Consider the following 18,487-nt stretch of genomic DNA (forward strand, 5'->3'; position numbering starts at 1 on the left):
TCTCCAGCTTCTTACATTGAGCTGAAATCTGTCTCCCTGTGTCTTTCAGTTATCATTCATAATTCCGCTGAATGGTGCTACATGGAATAAGTGAAATTCCTCTTTCACCTTACAGTCTCTCAAATATTTTGAGCAGTTTGGAGTGTCTTAGCTGAAGTAGTCAATGTAGTCTTAGAGGTGGAAGGAGCTGAGTCACAGTCATCATAGTTATTCAACAGCTTCTTCTGTTCTTCTTCTTTCTCCTCCTCCTCCTTTTCCTTCCTTTTCTTCTTCTTCCTTTCCTCCTCCTCCTCCTTCTTCTTCCTTTTGTTCTTCCTCTTCATCCTCCTCCTCTTCCTTCTTCTCCTCTTTTTCTTCTTCCTCTTCCTCCTCCTTCTTCTCCTTATCTTTCTCCTCTTTCATCAATCTGTCATCTCTTCCTCCAATAGTGTAAATCACAATTTGTCCAAGCCTTCATGTCTCCGTCCTTTCATAAATCCTCCATAGAGAAGTTACCTATGTGTTAGGGGCCTTACTCAGATTTTTGAACATCTACATAGCAGTGTGGGCTTTAGGCTGTTCACCTTTAGTCTGTCTTTTAAACTTACTACTTACTGCCTTTTAAACTCATACTTTTTCTGAGTGCTTTCCATGGGCAACTTATCATTGGTAATATGCTACAGACTGCTTACATAGGACCATCTGCCATGTCTTTCTTTATTCTTATTTTATTCTTTCGAGATGAACGTGTAATTCACAGCCATCCCTCACTGGAGAGGCAACAGGCCCATGGTAGATAGAGGGCTGGCCTTGGGAGTCAGGAAGATATGGGTTTGAGTGCAAGTACCACCTCTAACATATACTAGGCATGTGAATATGAGCAAGTCACTTAACACCTCAGTGTCTCCAGGCAACTCCCTAAGACCATATATTGCAGACCACAATAACATGACCTTAGAGGCCATCTAGACCAGGGCTTCTTAAACTTTTTTCACTCTTGACCCTTTTCCTTATTTTGGCATTATTCCTTGCCTGAGGGCATGTGCAATGCAAAGTGTACGTGCTGTGTATTCAGAACCAAGGCTAAATGAAGTTGCCTGACAGAGACAAGCACTGCCAGAAACTCCTTGGATCCATTACACATTTGATTTTTAATACATTTTTTGTCAGTGAGCATTCAGAAACCTTTTACTGTTCCCAAATTTTTCAAGACCCCATATGGAGTTGAGACCCACAGTTTAAGAAGCGCTGACTAGACAGCTCCCCTTATTGTATAGATGAGGAAAAAATAGGTCCAGGGAAGTTAAATGAGTATGTGGTATGAATTACTGATCTACTTGATAAAGGAAATTTCCATACCAAGAGTTCTCTATGCAGATGAAAAATACAGGCCTGCCTCTCTCCCTCCCAAAGTATTTCTGAAATAGTATTAGTGTTTTTTTAAAGCAATGTTTTATGTCCTGACAATTTCTTAAATGCAATCCAACCTTTTGTCTGTCCAAGATATACATATATATAGATATCTATGTATATGTACACCTATGGATAAAGTCAATGGACTAAAATAAAAAAGTCTGTCCTCAGACACTTTCTTGCTGTGTGACCCCTGGACAAGTCACTTAACCTTGTTTGCCTCAGTTTCCTCATCAGCAAAATGAGCTGGAGAAGGAAATGGCCAAACATTCCAGTATCTTTGCCAAGAAAACCCCAAACAGGGTCACAAAGAGTTGGATACAATTGAAAAAGGAGTCAACAATACAAGGGCTGGATGGTGAGAAGAGAAGGTGGGAAGAAGAGAGAGCACTGAGTAAAGTACTAAAATAACTTAGAAGGGAGTCCCAACATTTGGCCTGGCCTCCCATACCTGGAACACCCCAGATAAACCCTCTGGCTCTGGGGACACTCCCTCTGATTGGAGGGCTCCTCCCAGAACCTCCATTTAAAAATGTCACTGACCATCCAACTGCATATCATAGTCTGGACAAAAGGTACTTTTCACCTACCATTTTTTCCCCTGTATGAACCTGAATAAACCATTAAGTTTATCTCTTTTAAACATCCATAGATCTTGTGGAAGAGACTGTGTAATATTTTTGGGTTTGATGAAATCAGGAAAATGTCACCCTCAGGTTAGAGTAAGTAGAGGACTTTGCTATTTATAGGGTCCTCTTCCATTTGGACTCTGCAGGACTTTCTCCACAGGAGTTGTAAACACCACTGGTGAATACATGGCTCCTTGTTTTTTCTATTGGTAATCAGAGAACCGTAGAACAAAGTTATCTGTGTGGCTGTACCCATTAAGGAACCTTAGACAATTTTAACGTTTGCATGAGAGACACCTTGTTGGAGGGGAGCCTTTAAGTCTGTGTTTTGCTCTGCTGAGTCAAATTCTTTCCTATAATCAACAAATAATAAACCCAGCAGGATCTTGTATTCTCTGTACCTTTCAGTTAATTGTGTCTGTGAATATGTGTTCTGCTGTAGAAAAAGTTTGTGAAAGCCTGCCTGTTCTCTTATATTTTCACCAAGGATGTCCTTGATACATGTGTAACTCATTCTCATAAAGATTTTATGGAGAAGAGAAAGCAAGTGTGGAGATTGGTAGTTATTGATGTCTTCTGGATCTTTTGGGGGGTTGTAAAACAGTCTTTGCTTTTTCTCATTGTCCAGCATCTTCTCTGCTTTCAGATAAATTTCAAATGCTAAACTGATGCTTATAAAACACAGCTCTGATCCTGTTACTACCCTGCTAAAGAAGCTTCAGCGGCTCCCTATGACTTCCAAGATAAAATACAGACTCCTCTGTTTGGCATTTAAAGACATTCACAATATGTATCCAATGTCATTTTTTGGACTGACTTGATGTTATTCCTCCCAAAATCTTGTTGTTTGGTCATTTCAGTCATGACCAACTCTTTGTGACCCAATTTGGGATTTTCTTGGCAAAGATACTGGACTGTTTGGCCATTTCCTTCTCCAGCTCATTTTACAGATGAGGAAACTGAGGCAAACAGGGTTAAATGACTTGCCCAGGGTCACACAGCTGATAAGTTAATGAAGCTGCATTTGAACTCAGGTCTTTCTGATCCCAGGCCTGGTGCTCTATCATGGTGTCAACCTACCTGCCTCAAATCACAAAATCTATATCCCAACTAAAATGAAGTACTTACTTTCCCCCTTTATATGCTCTCCTACCTCTGTATCTTTCCACATCATACTCAGTGCTCTCCCTCCTCACTTTTGCCCACTAATTCTTACTTGAAGCCTTTTCTGATTTCCCCAGTTATTACTGCTCTACTCGGTAGCCCCAAATACTCTGTATTTACTTATCTGTGTACCTGTTGCTTTTTCCCAGTAGACTGTAAGTTCCTTGTTCTTTTTCTTTCTTTCTATCCTCAGAACCTAGCTCGGTGTCCGATATATAGGAGGCACTTAGTATAAAAACAAACAAGCAAACAAGCAAAAAACTCGATCGAATTGAATCTCAAGCATCCATCCCTTAGTGCTTTAAAAAGCACGTCCCTGCCAGCACAGCTTTCTTCTACCTATAATAGGTCTGGCGCTGTTGTTTTTCCCGTCTTCATTTTTGTTAGGGCCATTTCTTCATATAGTGCATTAGATGTCTCCGCTTTCAGTGATAATGAACATAGTGTTATATAAAAATGCTGGCAGACGTGCCTTCATTTTTCATCTGTCTGCTGCTCTCTTTGCAGGTTAATCTACAAATGCTCTTGGAATGATGTGACTCAGGTGGCTCTCATGCCAAACTTTCAGCAGACTACTTTTCTCCTTTACTGCTTTTGACTGTTTTCTGAAATAACACTGTTGGTAATCTTCTATCATTTTCCTCGATAATATTTTATAATCAGTTTATATTCCAAACAGTTGTTTTAGGCTGCCATGCCTTTCTTCCTGGAAAAGAGACTGCTGACTAAAGTGGTTTGGGGTTCTTTTGGCTTCTCTGTTGTATTTTGGTGACTGCTTACATCTGTTAAACTTTTGTAGGAAATGGCAATCATCAGAATCAGTGCATTTTCCTTTTTTCTATTTTTTTCTTTCTTCATTTTTTGCTCTTAATAGCTTACTTGAACAGGTTATAGTGGTTGCAGTTTTTCTCCTCATCTTTATCTTTTATTCTAATTTGGTGTTAATTTGAACCTTTGTTCTAACTAGTTGATGACCAGACAGTTTATTCAGAAATAAGAAAAGCCTTTCACGTGAATTAGCAGTTGTTTGCTTGCTTTTTCCCTTCCCTCCTCTCTCTTTCCTTCCCTCCCCTCCCCACCTTCTCTTCTCCTACCTCCCTCCTTCCTTCCCTCCTTCCTTCCTTCCTTCACTCCTCCCTTCCTTCTTTCCTTCCTTCCTTCCTTCCTCTCTTCCTTCCTTCTTTTCCTCCAGTTACTTACATGGAGTAACAACAGAGTGATGAAAGAAGAGCCTGGAGCATGAAAAAAGGAACTTTCTCATGTCTGTCAGCAGAGAGAACCCAATCACTCGGCATCGTCCCCCAAACTTCACAGTGCTCAGTTGAATTCAGCTTGAGCCCACCTCCCACATACTCCAATCTGTTTTCTCCCTCTCTTGATAACCAGCAAAATTGTTTAGCACAAATTGATCTTTAATAGGGTACTGTCAATTATATTGGGTTCAGGAATTGAGGTTTCATCAGAAAAATAAGGTCAAATGAAACCCTGGAAAGTTCAGTTCACCAGCATGGGACAAAGTCCCAAATACTGAAACAAAGAAGCTATCTACAAGCAGAAAGTACAATTAATCCATCCACTTCCCTTGGCATGATGTCTCCAGATGTCTCAAAGTGGAAACTTATGGAGATATCGATAACAATGTTTTGGCACAAGCACAACCATGTCAATATATAAGGTTTCAGCATGTAAACTTCCAGAGGGTCTGGACATTTAATTGACTTCATAGAGCACCAACAGTGCATTGCATATGGACTAAAAGAATGAATGGTAATGATTGAATGAAAAGTTGCCAACAAATATTATGGGATGATTGGTGCCACCATCTCTGTGAAGCTTTTCTTCATTTCCTTCAGATATGAGTGTTCTGTTTCTCCTCACCATATGGTGTATTTACTTATTTGTTATATGTTGTATCCCCCCAGAAGAATGGCAGCTCCTTGAGGGTAGGGTCATTTCATTTTGGTCTTTGTAGTCCCAGTACATTACATGGCAGCTTGTGTAGAGGAGCTACTTAACCAATGTCTATTGATTGAATGAATGAAAACTAATCACACATAGGGCTTTAAAGGTTTGCAAAGCACTTTCCTCACAAAAACCCTGTGACATGGATAGATAGTACAAGTATTTTCATCACCATTTTATAGATACTATACAGAGGCTTTTATATAATGGGAGTGTTCACTACTCCTTTGGAGTTAGACCTGCAGAGTACAAATGGAAGAACACCCAAGCTCTAAGCCCAAGGTCAAAGAGCTATTAAGACTGTCAGGTTAGATTTGAAAGAAGGTCACTAGATCCTGAGTCAACTATACCAAACTGAGTTGAATGATCACGAATATCCTCCCTTTTGGGGATGGATTTTGCCAGTTGGTCTGACTGCAGCTTTTGTAGGATTCAATTAGATTCATACATAATAAAGTATGCATTTCAAATTAAATTTGTGGTTCAGTCAGCCGCATTGAAATAAAATGGCAGCCAATAAAATGTTTTCACATGGCATTTGACCTATCATTTTAACATATTCTAGTGAAATTGAAATATAGCTAGAAGCTACGGTAAGACCTCACTGAATCGATTACACTATACAGTTCACAGAACTAATGTGCCCCAGACCTTGACAATTCAAGTCTGTCCTGTATTATTATTCTGTTTGCTCATTTTCTCGTTCCCTTTAATCTTTGTAGAAGTTGCCTAATTTGACAAAATTAGAAACATGTTTGAAAGGGATAAATATTCAGAGAGGGCTAAAGTTCTCTGAGCTCTGGTTGGGTACACATAATTATGGCTAATTTGCATATATTATTACAAGGTATATAACATGAATAAAGTCAATGCACAGCTATGCCAAACCCTTGTTTCCAACATTCATATCATTATTCTTGCTTCCTCCCTATAGATCTTAACCAGGACACCTAGTAAAAACCTAAATTTATTTCCTTGTGTACCCTCCATCGGAAGGGCTAACAGGTTGGGTTGAACTTAGAAGATTACAGAAGGAACAGAGCTGGACAATATTCAGGAAACCAGAAAACACTGCCATCTCAGAGCTGAGAGTTGGTGGCGTGTTTTACTGTTTGTATATTAGTGTTGGAGTTAATGGCCAGAGTTTCATTATTGGTTCTTTGGTCCCACCTATGGAGATCCATATGAGAGCTGGAGTCCTGAGGTCTCTGGGAAGGTCATGTTAATTCTGGTCCTGGTAGAATTCTCCCTGCATTCTGAGAATGTTGCATTATCATTATCCCAGGGCAATTTGGAAGAAATTCTAGGACCATAAAGAAATCTTTCTAATTGATCCTATTGTCAAGTGCAGAGAAGGAAGGCTCATCTTCCAGAAGCTGTTGCTTCTGATTTTAGCCCAGATGTCTCCAGTTCCATCTCAGCTCATTTGTCATACCTATGTCTCTTTCTCCTGTCACCAAACCTGGAACCTCTTCTCTACCTGTTCAACTTGCCATCTTCAGTGAGTAGTCTTGGTTCCCATATCATTTCATCTTTGATTTACCTTTTATATAGCCTTTCTTTGGCTCAAATTCCTCCAGCATTGACCCTAACCCATACTTCCACTATCTTCTTAAGCTCCAAACCAAAACCCTGGCCTCCACATCTCAGTCACATTTCTACATAGATATTACCACCACCTGCTGGCTCAATTATGCCCCCCGATCCCAGTGGGTAACCTGGGCCAAACTGGGCAAACCCATCCCATTCCATCCCATCCCAGTCAATTTGAACCATATAGCCCATTCTCAATTACGTGTGTTGACAGGGAGAACAAGGATTAATGAAATCCACAAATAATTTGAAAACCATCTTACTTAATAAGTGTCCTTCCCCCTCTCTACTAAATCTTTAATCAGGGATATTAACAAATGGCAAAATTAATTCTTTTGAGGTTTTACCTCTTTGTTCTTCTCATACCCACAGTTAGTGGAGGTGGTAATAGGCAGAGAATTGGCTGAAAGGCAAACAGCAGGAGGAGAATATAAAGAGCCTAGGGACTCTCTCAAGTCCATAATTAGCTTCTTAATAACAGGGAGCTGAATATTAGTCTATGACTTTATCACATTCTATACATACTAGGGACAAGGGAGTGGTCTCAGCTGGTAGAGTCAGATATGAGGCTCTAGGCTGAATCTGATACATAGGCTACTATTAATAACTCCTCTCAAGGTGTGATCTGGATTCAGACCCTAGAGCAGTACATTACAGACAGCCCAAGGGGTACAGACACTACTGTCCCTCCTTACTGCCTCTCCCATCGGGTAAGGAAACCAGTAGGGCACACACAGAGATAAGACGAAAATGACTAGTGGGTCCAGACTATCGCAACTACACAACCCCCATGAGTCATTCATATTCTAACCCTTCCCCTGCCCAGACCCAACTCCTGCATAGGTGTAACCTAGGACTATGTTCTGGGCTATTTCTTTTTCTCAATCTATTCTTTCTTTGTGATCTCATCAATTCCCATTTATTTCAGGAATCACCTCTGTGCAAATCTACAAATCTATCTCTATCTCTCTTCTGGGTTGCAATCTTGCTTCCCCAGCTGCTGAACATTTCCACTTAGGTACCCTGTAGACATCTCAAACTTGACATATTCACAACAGAACTCATTATCTTTCCCTCTAAACCACTTTTTAATTTCTCTACTTGCTGTCTAAGTGTACCTTGTGAGTATATCCCAAGGCTCTGTTCTAGGCCATTTTATCTCCTCTTGATATACCATCTCTTGACGATCTCTTCGGCTCCCATAAGTTCAGTTATTATCTCTCTGCACAACTCCCAGACCAATCCATCTAGCCCTAGTCTTTTTCCTGAGCTTTCATCTTGAATCACCAACTGGATTTCTCCATGTGTATGTTCCATAGGCCTCTTAAACTCAATGTGTCTGAAACAAAACTCACTACCTTCCCCCCAAATATTTTTCTCTTCCCAAATTTCCTGTTCCTGTTGTTACTTTATATATGACTATATTTACTTATCTTTGGACATGTCGTACCACCCTAGTGGAACATAAGGTAATTGAGGGTAGGGACTGTCTCACTTTTGTATTTATAGCCTCAGCACCTAGCACAGTGCTTGGCCTAGAGAGGTACTTAATAAATGTTTCTTTATTGATTGATAGTCTTTGAAGTCCCCTAACCAAATGGAGCAGTAGCAGCAAGACCTTGGCCTGCTTAGATACACCAACACTATTTCCAATACTTATTCTGCTTAAATGTTCTGTCAGCTACAGCTCTGCAATGGGCAAGAGTACCAGGGAACTCTCTTGTACACGGTGCCTGCCACCTGTCCTTCCAAATCCATCCCCTGCTTTGCTCTGTGCCCACAGACTAATGTCATGTTTTCTTTAATTCTGCCAGTACCCATTGAGAGGCGCCAACTTCAAGCCTCTGCTTCCTGTTTCTAGATCCTCTGACTCTCTGGATGAACCTACATAACAAGCATTTCCCATCTCCGCATACCAACTGGCATCCCTATCCCGTAGCCCTTGGTGTCAAGCAGGCCCCCAATCTGGGTCAGATTGCAGTTTCGCTGACGGTAGTACTCATTCATGGTGGACTCCAGTAGGAAGGCATAGTTGGAATTCAGCACCCGGGCAATTCCTTCTTCCGTGCTCTTCACAAACACACTAGGCTGCTTGGAGTACATGTAATTCCACATCCTCTGATATGTCTGGTAGCGGGAATTCTGGGGAAAAAGCACATAGGAGTGTGGTAGTAATAAAAGAAGAATCAAATGGGTTTCAGGGAGAGGGAAGCAAGCTGGGACCAATAACCCTAGTCGTCAGAATATCTTTCCCCACTATCTCAACAAAGAAATCATGCAAAAGTGCCTTGTTCCCCTCCTTCTTAAGGGGTGGATAAACTTGGAGGAGGTAGACTGAGGGCAGAAGCTGCTGTGAGATTTGGTTGGAAGTGGTCTAACCTGGAGACCAATGGTGCTTTTGTCCAGTGGCCTAGGAGGGGATGAGTGTTTTCACATTTTATCCAGGTGGCAGGCACGATGGTCAAACTCTGCCAAATGTCCTATTGGCTGGCTGATCTCATCCTGCCCTCTCCCTCCTCACTTGTGCAGGTAATTCTCTGTTCCCAGAACAAAGTCCCTCTCCCATTTTGGGTGAGATTGCAGTTGTAATCCACCTATTATAGTATTTCTCTTCTTTCAAGGCTGTTGCCTCCATGAAACCTTCTGTACCCCACAGCCCAAAGGGATCTCTCCCTCCTCAAGTTTCCACAGAGCACTTTGTCTGAATATTCCCTTTACTCATTCTATCTCCAACCAGCGTTGCTTGTGTACATGTTGCATTTTCCTTCCTTGTAGATTATAAGCCCCTTGAGGGCAAGGACTGTGTCATTTTTCATCTTCCTATCCCAAAAATCTATCACAGTGCCTTGCATATAGTAGATGGTTAAAACATATGGAATCACAATTCAAATCTAGCCTTGTATACTTACTGGCTGTGTGACCCTGGGCAAGTCACTTATCTTCTGTCTGCTTCAGTTTCCTCAACTGTAAAATGGGGATAATAACAGCACCTACCTCCCAGGGTTGTTGTGGATCAAATGAGATAATATTTGTAAAGTGCTTTGCAATCCTTAAAGGGCTATATAACTGCCAGCTATTAGTACTGTTCTTATCATCATTGTTGTTGTTATTAATCTGTTGAACTTGTGACCCAGGGAGTTAGGGTGTCTTCTTCACCACTGTCTAGTCCCCTGACTAGAGATAGGTAGGAACTGACTTCTGGTCTTAGCCCCTCCTTTACCAAATGGCATGAACTAAAGTGGAATAGGAGCCATTGGACTAAGGGACTTTAAGCAGTGACTTCCCAACAGACATCACCTGAAGAGGAGGCTCAAGTGACCTACCCTTGGTTCTAAACTGATCCTTTAATCCCATATCAGACACCAGTCTCTACTCTCCAAAGAATAAGCAGGCAGAGAGTGTTGGGAATCTGGCCAAGTTCTATGCCTGATTAATGTGCTGTTCTCCAAAGTTATATCCAATATGACTTGTGAGGAAACTAGGAAGATGGGGTCATGTTAGACCTTGGTTAGAGATGAAAATGAACTTCTTGGCTGGTGGGTTGGCTAGACACTTACTGGGCTGTGTGAAAAGTCTTCCCAGGGTAACCTGAAACTAGGAAATTCACTTGTCTAGTGGGACTAGGATAAGTGTAGTACTGGAGATCAGACAGGACTCTGTGTTCAGGACTTTGGTGAGGACCCTGTGGGGGGAATACAGAAGGTCTCTGTCTAAAGATTCTCTGGATTTATCAGGCCAAGGATCAGAGTATCGAGGTTACCTTTATCCAAGAGCCTTTTCTGATCTTGTTCCAGGACTGACTATTCTGTTAGGCAGTTATCAGCTGAGCCCCTGTGATTTCTAGACTGGATGTTAGGAAAAGGCATGGCAGGAGCAGGTAAAGGCTGGGGAAAGAGACTTCCCATCTCCAGCCATCATCTCACTTTTGTTCCACCTTCTCCTTCCTCTGCCAAACCCCAAAGACTCTGAGTAAAAGATCAAGCCTTACTTGGAAGAAGGTCATGCTGGATCCTCCATGAATTGTGCCATACTCAATGGCTGTCTGGTCAGCCAGGTCATCCACAGACTCGATGGGCACATCCATGCGCTGTACAGTCAGGAAGGCTGCCAGGTTGGCCGTGTAAGATGAGATGATGATCAGAGTGAATGCCCACCTATGGGAAAGGACTTGAGTAAATCAGTTGTTGACTGAGTGCCCCCTGGGTACATGACTATGTTGGAGGTATGAAGGGAAGGGCAGAGGTGCTTCCTCTTCTCAAGGAGCTCCTAGTCTTGAGAAGAGTAGGGGAGATAAGGGGCTCCCACAACATGGAACCAACAGAAGCAGGAAACACCAAATGGCACTGAAACGAAAGAGTGTATCAGACATTGGATAGATATATTGGCAATGGATTGTGAATAATCTAGGAAGGTTTCCTGAATGAGGGGGACTCTAAGCCATGATTAAGAGGTAGAAAGGGGAGGTTAATCACATAATCTAGAGCCTCAAGAGATCTTAAAGACTGTCCTGTCCAAATCTCTCACTTTACCAATGAGGAAACTGAGGCCCAGAATTAGTCAAAATGAATTTATTAAGCGCCTACTATAGAGTACCATAATACAGGGACCACACATAGAGGCAAAAAAAAGAACAAAAGAAAACCCCAAACCAACAGTTCCTGCTCTTAAGATGCTTCACAGAGGTAAAACGACACACCGGACTCCCACGATGAGTCGACAGTAGAGCCAGCATTAATTCTCCTAACTCCTAATCCAGTAGAAGAGCCCTTTCCACTCTATACCAACAAGAGCTCCCATTTAGAAAGCACCTTGGGGTTTACAAGTCAATTTCCCCACGATAACTCTGTGGGGCAGGCGGTTTTTATTTTATTATTTCCATGTAAGAGATAGGAGATCGAAGAACAGAGTAGTGGAGTGTTTCATCCAAAGCCTCATTGCTAGTAAAGTATTTTAGGTCGAATTTGAACCCAGGTCTCCTGATTCTAATGGCAGTGTTCTTTCTACTCTATCACATGGATGTATGTGTGACAAGTTGATCAAAAGGCCGGAGAAGGGAAAAGAGGGAACCAAATGTGTCATCATCTGCCCAATAGAATGTAAGTTCCTTGAGGGCAGGAACCGTTAAATTTTTTCTCTAGTATCTAGCATAGTGCTTGGCATATATTTGGTGTTTACTAAATGCTTACTGAATGATTGATTGCTGACACTGAATAGGGACAGGGGGCAGGGGTCGAACCCTGGTGTTTCAGGTAGGAAACAGGAGGCTATTCTTCAGAAAGTATTGATACTAGCCAAAGGCATAGGGGTGAGGGGCATAGCATATCCCCCAGTTTAATTAGCATATAATCAATATCTGTTTATTCCTACAGCTCCTCCCTCCCCCCACAAAACCTACTAGTAAAAAGGGGTCAGACCTTTGGCACATCACATTTTAAAAGGGTGCCAAGCCCTGGTTCCCTGCTGGATCCTTTTTTAAGTAGATTCCATAAGTGTCTAGAGTAACTATAGGAAATTGCCTATCTAGGGTTGTTTAGGTCAACGTGTTACTGATACTTTGGGTACATGTGTAGTGTATACATATTTATGTATAGGTTGTTTCCCCCAGTAGAATACATAAGCCTCTTGAGGACAGGGATCATTTCATTTTTGTCTTTGGATCCCCAAACCCTAGCACTCACTAGGCACTTAAGAAATGCCTCTGGATTGAGTGAATGATTGATTGCTGGAATTAACTCCAGGGTTGGCCAAGTACCTTTGTTCAGTTCAAATACCACAGACTGTATCACCAACCATAGCTATCTATATTCCAAATGTAAACCACTGGTTTGGGGAACTAAGAAGGCAGAATGGAGAGCTTGTTATGTGAATATAAAGAGCCTGCTTTAAGTAATGGATCAGCTTCATTTGTATTTGGCTATATAATCTGAAATATAGACAATTGTTTTACTCTGGAAAAACCTCTTTTTTACTAGCCTAATCTTTCTCAGCCCAACATGCTATTTGTTCCCTTGACATATCTCCTCCTTCTGCCTAGTAACATTTATTCCTGCTTTGTGCTTTTTATGGACCCTTCTCCCCCCAAATTCCCCTTCACTCCTCAAATCTGGATCTTCCACGTGCAGAAGTTTCTACTTTTGTGGCTTTTTACCTCTCTACCTGCGACCTCGGGAGTGGAAAAACAAGCAGATTCATTTGAGTAAGTCATGCTATAGATGTCAAATTGTTTCAGTTGTCTGACTTTTCATGACCCTATCTGGGGTTTTCTGAGCAAAGATATAAGAGTGGTTATGACATTTCCTTCTCCAGATCATTTTACAAATGAGGAAACTTAAATAGGGTTAAATGATTTGCTCAGGATCACATATCTAGGAAGTGTCTGAGGCCAGATTTGAACTCGAGTCTTTCTAGCTTCTGACTCTTAGCCACGCTGCGCCAGCTCTCTGCTCTATAGAATGCTTGAGTTATTTTGGAACAGTAAGTGACAATAACCCATGAGCTGAGTACGTTGCCTTGAAACATGGACACTGGAGTCCTAGACCATCATGATCTTCTTCACCCTGCCATAACCTCAAGGCAATAGTGCACCCCTAGTTGTATTCCTTCCCAGCTCCTTCCCAGTCTGTCTTTGGAGGTATTAGTCCCTAACCTAATGTGAGAGCCCTAGTATAGAAATATTAATCTCAACCCTAGAGTAGAGGGCCTCCTGTAGTTTGGAGGTATCTCAGACCTGGCTTCAATGTGAAGAGCTCATTGGGCTTCTCTAGAGCCCTTTCCATGTTGTTCCTGCTTCCTAGGGTGTCTCTAGCTAAGCCATACAGTCTTCTCTTTTGTACCTTCCCTTATATATGCCAAATAAAAGTGCATATTGCTTCCAGCACTGACTGATTCATCTAATTCTTTTCCAAAGCCCATTTGGTCTCAGCAATGGGCCCTGACAACCATGAACATGATAAAGTCATTAAAAATGACTTGCTCTATTAAGTAGGTTAAACATGCCCCCTGCCATATGGTTTACATTTTTTAATTTGCAAACCTAATGCCAGTACTAGAAAAAACAACTCTGAGGTCATTCTTTACGGATGGCTGTGGGTCAGTAGTGCCATATTTGCATAAAGGCAGTATTCCATTCGTATAGTTGGCATTCTTTTGGACTGGCATGCCACCATCATCTGCCACTTTACTCTGGGTGAAGAGACCAAGCCTGACTTGGATAGCTCTGTATCCAGCCCTTCCCCATCTTCCACAGGCAAAGGACTGAGCCGTGATCCTGATTTAACAACAGAAGAGCCCAAGGAATCTCAGGGGGCACAATACCGTGAGAGGGACAGCGCAGGATCCATCACATGATGGGCCCTTATTAAGTGTCAGAGCTGCACTCACACATATCCTCTGGATCAGTTACCAAGCAACCTGGGTGTGACTATTTAAATCCTTACTGAGGCAGCCAGTGGACCAGGCAGCAGAACAACCTGTAGCATCCTTCTTTCCTTGGACCGGAGATTGTTATGAAAGAAGAATGGGGGTGGGGAGGGAGAATGGGGCATCAGTATGAACAGAGAAGGAGAGGGAGCCCCAAGTGCGAATGGACGATAATGTTCCATAAGGAAAAAAAACCAGAGGGGTCAAGGGATCAGAATCCAAAGAAGGCCTGGGCTCTCTCAGTTCTGAATTTTTCTTTTACCTTTCTATTAGCTCCAGTTTTCATTGTTCAGAGTTTCACACCTCCCTCTAGATTCTGAGGCAGATCATTCCTCCTACACCAACACACCGGGCTTCTAGAGGAATTATGATCCTCACCTTTTTCTTGATTCAAGTGTGGGAAAGTCTTTTTTCCTCATAGTCCAACAGAGATGGAGTTGAGGCCAAGGGAAAGGAAACAGGCTCTAACATATGGCGGCCAAGCAAATCTGAATTTAGGGATAAGCTAAGCTATAACAAGAAACCTGTATTCTACAAACTTGTTTTAAAAAAATTCTTTCGTAGATATATAAATATATAATGTGAATATATATATATATATATAAACACATTATATATGTATATACACGTATATACATATATATTTTAACCTTGTTGTTAAGTTGTTTTCAGTCTCTAACTCTCTGTGACTCCATTTGGGGGTTTCTTGGCAGAGATGTTGGAATGGTTTCCTTCTCCAGTTCATTTTATGGATGAGGAAACTGAGGCAAACAGGGTTAAATGACTTGCCCAAGGTCACACAGCTAGTAAATGTCCGAGGCTAGATTTGAACTCAGGAAGATGAGTCTTCCTGACTCCAGGTCTAGTACTCTAGCCACTGCGCCACCTAGGCTACATTAATAGAAAAACAGAATAAAATTAATAGAAAAATAGAAGCCCAGAATGAGGAAGGCAATAGTTCCTTTTCTTTCTGCACTGGTTGGGACACACCTGAAATGTGATTTTCAGATCTGGTGCCATGTTTTAGAAGGGACATTGACAGACTGGAGTGTGTCTAGAAAGAGAAGATGGGAATGGTGGAAGGGACTTGAAACTATGTTGTGTGAGATATAGTTACAAGAACTGGGAGTATGAAGGCAGGAGAAGACCGGAGAAAGGTCTTAAAATACTTGAAAAGCTGCTTTGGTCAAGAGGGATTATACTCATTTTTCTTTGCTCCAAAAGGGAGTAGAAGCTATAGGGAGGTATATGTTGCTTCAGTATAAAGAGGAACTTCCTAATAATTTCAGGGATGTACTGGATCCAATTCCTAGGGGGAAATGATTCATTCACGGAGCAGAAGGTAAAATTAGATGATCCCTAAGGCCTCTTCTACCTCTGTGAGTCCAGGATTCCCTTCCATATACAATATAAAGAGCTGGGGCAAAGAAGGAGAACCTTACAAGGGCCTCAGAAATCTCATCTAGATAACAAATGACTCCCCGGGGCTCAATTTATGAATACCACCTGGAGGTATTCTTTTCAAAAGGACTTTGAATTTCCCAGTGGGCAAGAAGTTTGCCATAGAAGAAGCAGCAGATTGGGTTGCTGTACACGTCCAGAATGAGGATGCATCTACAGTGGGCTTTCTTTCTCAATCTGACCCCATAGGTCTAGACTGATCTCCCCAGTGACTGACCCCACCTCTGCCCTTGGTTCTTACCAGACTCCGCTGACACATCGGGTGGATAAGGCGCGTGGGGCAATGGTAGAGCCTTGCTGCATGAAGCCCCCAACAGGAAACCACAGGCTGTTTCCCAGGGAGTACTGATTCACCAAAAGGTTGCACCGGCCCTGGGCACATGGGTGAGGGCTATACCATTCATAAGGTGTTAACCTGTGGAGACAGAAAGGCCTACAGTGAGCATGCTCCAGGCTGGAGAAGAGGCAGCTGGGGGTAGGGTAGGGTGGGGTAAGGGGAGGAAGAAGAATCCCTGGATTGGGAGTCAGGATACCTGGGTTCTAGTCCAGGGTGACCTTCAGCCAATCATTTCACCTTTGTCAACTTCAGTTTTTTCCCTCTGTAAGATGGGGGATTTGAGTCTGTATCCAAGATCCCTTTTTAGCCCAACTCTGAATCTATGAATCATGGCAGGGAAAGTCTCCTTCATCCTTCCCCACTGAGTCTTCTCTAAGTAATTCCTTATACACTGAACACCCTTCTTTCTTCAACCGGCTCAAACATTTCCTCTTTTATCATTTCAACAGATTCTGAAATAAACTTTCTTCCGTGCATCCTTTTTTCCATATAAAATATTTTTTCCTTCACCCTTCCTAATGTTGCCTTGGCAGCCCCTCAGTCATCTTTTCCTACCTCACCCATGTTCTGTGTCCTTGGCATGCACTTACCTATGGCTTGTATATAATGTAAATGGCTTATAGTCTGTCCATAATTCAATGGAATGTTTCTGATACTACTAGGCTCCCTACTGCAGTGGAAAGAACAATGGCTGACAGCCAGCAGCGAGGACATAAGAGTTTGAGCTCTGTAGCTTATTAGTCATGTAACCATGGGCACATTGCTTACCTCTTTGAGCCTCAGTTTCCTCATCGGCTAAAGGGGATAATAATATTTTCACTATTTCACAGAGTTTTGAGAGAAAGTGCTATAGAAATGTGAGTGATTGTTATCTCAGCCCCATCAATCTCACATCGCCACCAGTACCATCATGGCGCCCTGTCCAAATTGGCCTTCATGCATGTTTCATTAGATTGTAAACTCCCAGAGGGTGGAGCCTAGAAGGTTATGCTTGATGTAACAGTACAATTAATTGGGTAATTAATAAATCTTTTGTGATAATTACAATGGCGATGAGCATATAGGTGTGTTTTGGGAGGAAGGGATAGAGAAGAAGGGTTACTTAGCCCTTGAACTCAGTCAAATCTGGATAAATTAAGTGTGAAAAACCTTAGCCCGTAGCTGGGACAGTGTAGCAGCTACACAGCTGGCTCTGCAAGTGTTGCTGGTGGCCAGGCTCCAAGACCATCATGCAAATCGGGGGTAGTGACATGGCTGAGGGTGATGGTCATCTGCTTGCTGCATCATGTCACTTACAAGGATTCCATCAGAAGTGGGGAAAGTGACTGATAAAGACAGCAGAAGGAAGGGGATATTCAGGCAGAAAGTTTCATAAAAAAACTCCAAGCCCACATGATCCCAGCAGACAGTACAGTGAAATGGAGATGGGAGCTATCAGACAGCATGTTAGTTCCCGAACATCTTGCCAGTTGTCAGTGACAACAGTTACTTGTCAGTGGCGATACCTGTGAGGGCCAACACAGACATCTTTGGATGAGCCCACCTGTAGGGGGAGTGGAAAGAGACCAGTTTGCACCTTGTGCCCTTCAAACTCAGAGCCAGCTGCTGACTCCAGGGGAGTGGAGGCTGCCCAGCTTGTACACAGACTAGCTTTTTTCAACTTGGCTGGATTTAATTTGCCAAGAGCTCTTTACTGACCCTGATTCTGACCTGGATTACAAAGGATGAGTGGGATGCAACAACTTCTCCAAAGTAGGCTGGACCAGCCCCTGGGACGCTAGGTCTCCAGGCAGGGCTTAGGGCCACTTTTATTCAGTGGCCTGAGAGGGAATCTACCTTTCCAGCAATTTGGAACAGTAGGTTCCCTCTCAGGCCTCTGAACAAATTTCCCTGAGGAAAGGCCTTCTCTCCACCCCAAATATAACATACCCAATACAAAATCGTCAGTTTTTGGTCAGTAAGTGAAAGGTCAGAACCAAAAGCTGCTATGGGAAAGGCCAGAAACCAGGAAAAATCAACAATGGATTTATATAAGCTTGTCCTAAGGAGTTCTCAGCACAAATATGAAAGCCCTTCACAACTGCTGTGTTTCCCTAGCCCCTGTGACACTAGCGAGAACAGGGCAGAGAGGAAGGAATTTTATTCCTTTGTCTGAAGATGGGGAGTGAATCAGAGTGCTTCTGTGTGGGGGAAAAATACCCAATTCTACTGACTCCAGACTGAAATATCATGGTCAGGCACCACCTTTGGCTCAAGGTGGGATTGCTTCCCTTTATTGGGGCAAACACCTTCTCATAATGATAATTAGAACCCATAAGCAGTGGGGTTTGGGCCTCTGGTGCTTCTTCCTCTGGAAAAGTGAAGTTTTCCCTATAGGCCACAGAAACAAATCACCCATAGGGGGATTCTCCTCTTTTCTCCTCCTATTTGAACCAGACTTTCTAGACCAGATCTGCTCCTAAGAATCCTCCCCTTGTTATTGTGCTATGTCCCTCTCACCTCCTCCCACCCTAGGCCCCTCATTTACCCC

At 42.5% G+C, this 18,487-nt stretch overlaps 1 protein-coding gene across 1 annotated transcript in view; it reads right to left on the minus strand.

The window, feature by feature from the left end:
* GRIK4 (glutamate ionotropic receptor kainate type subunit 4) overlaps positions 1-18,487 on the minus strand; it is a 457,202-nt gene that overhangs the window by 22,683 nt on the left and 416,032 nt on the right. Inside the window, exons 14-16 of the mRNA XM_036745295.1 lie at positions 15,862-16,035; positions 10,729-10,894; positions 8,657-8,882 (exon numbers count right to left, since the gene is read on the minus strand). Coding sequence (XP_036601190.1) covers positions 8,657-8,882; positions 10,729-10,894; positions 15,862-16,035 — 566 coding nt within the window. The remainder of the gene's footprint in view (positions 1-8,656; positions 8,883-10,728; positions 10,895-15,861; positions 16,036-18,487) is intronic.

This window comes from Trichosurus vulpecula, chromosome 2 (assembly GCF_011100635.1).
Source record: "Trichosurus vulpecula isolate mTriVul1 chromosome 2, mTriVul1.pri, whole genome shotgun sequence".
Taxonomy (NCBI): Eukaryota; Metazoa; Chordata; class Mammalia; order Diprotodontia; family Phalangeridae; genus Trichosurus; species Trichosurus vulpecula.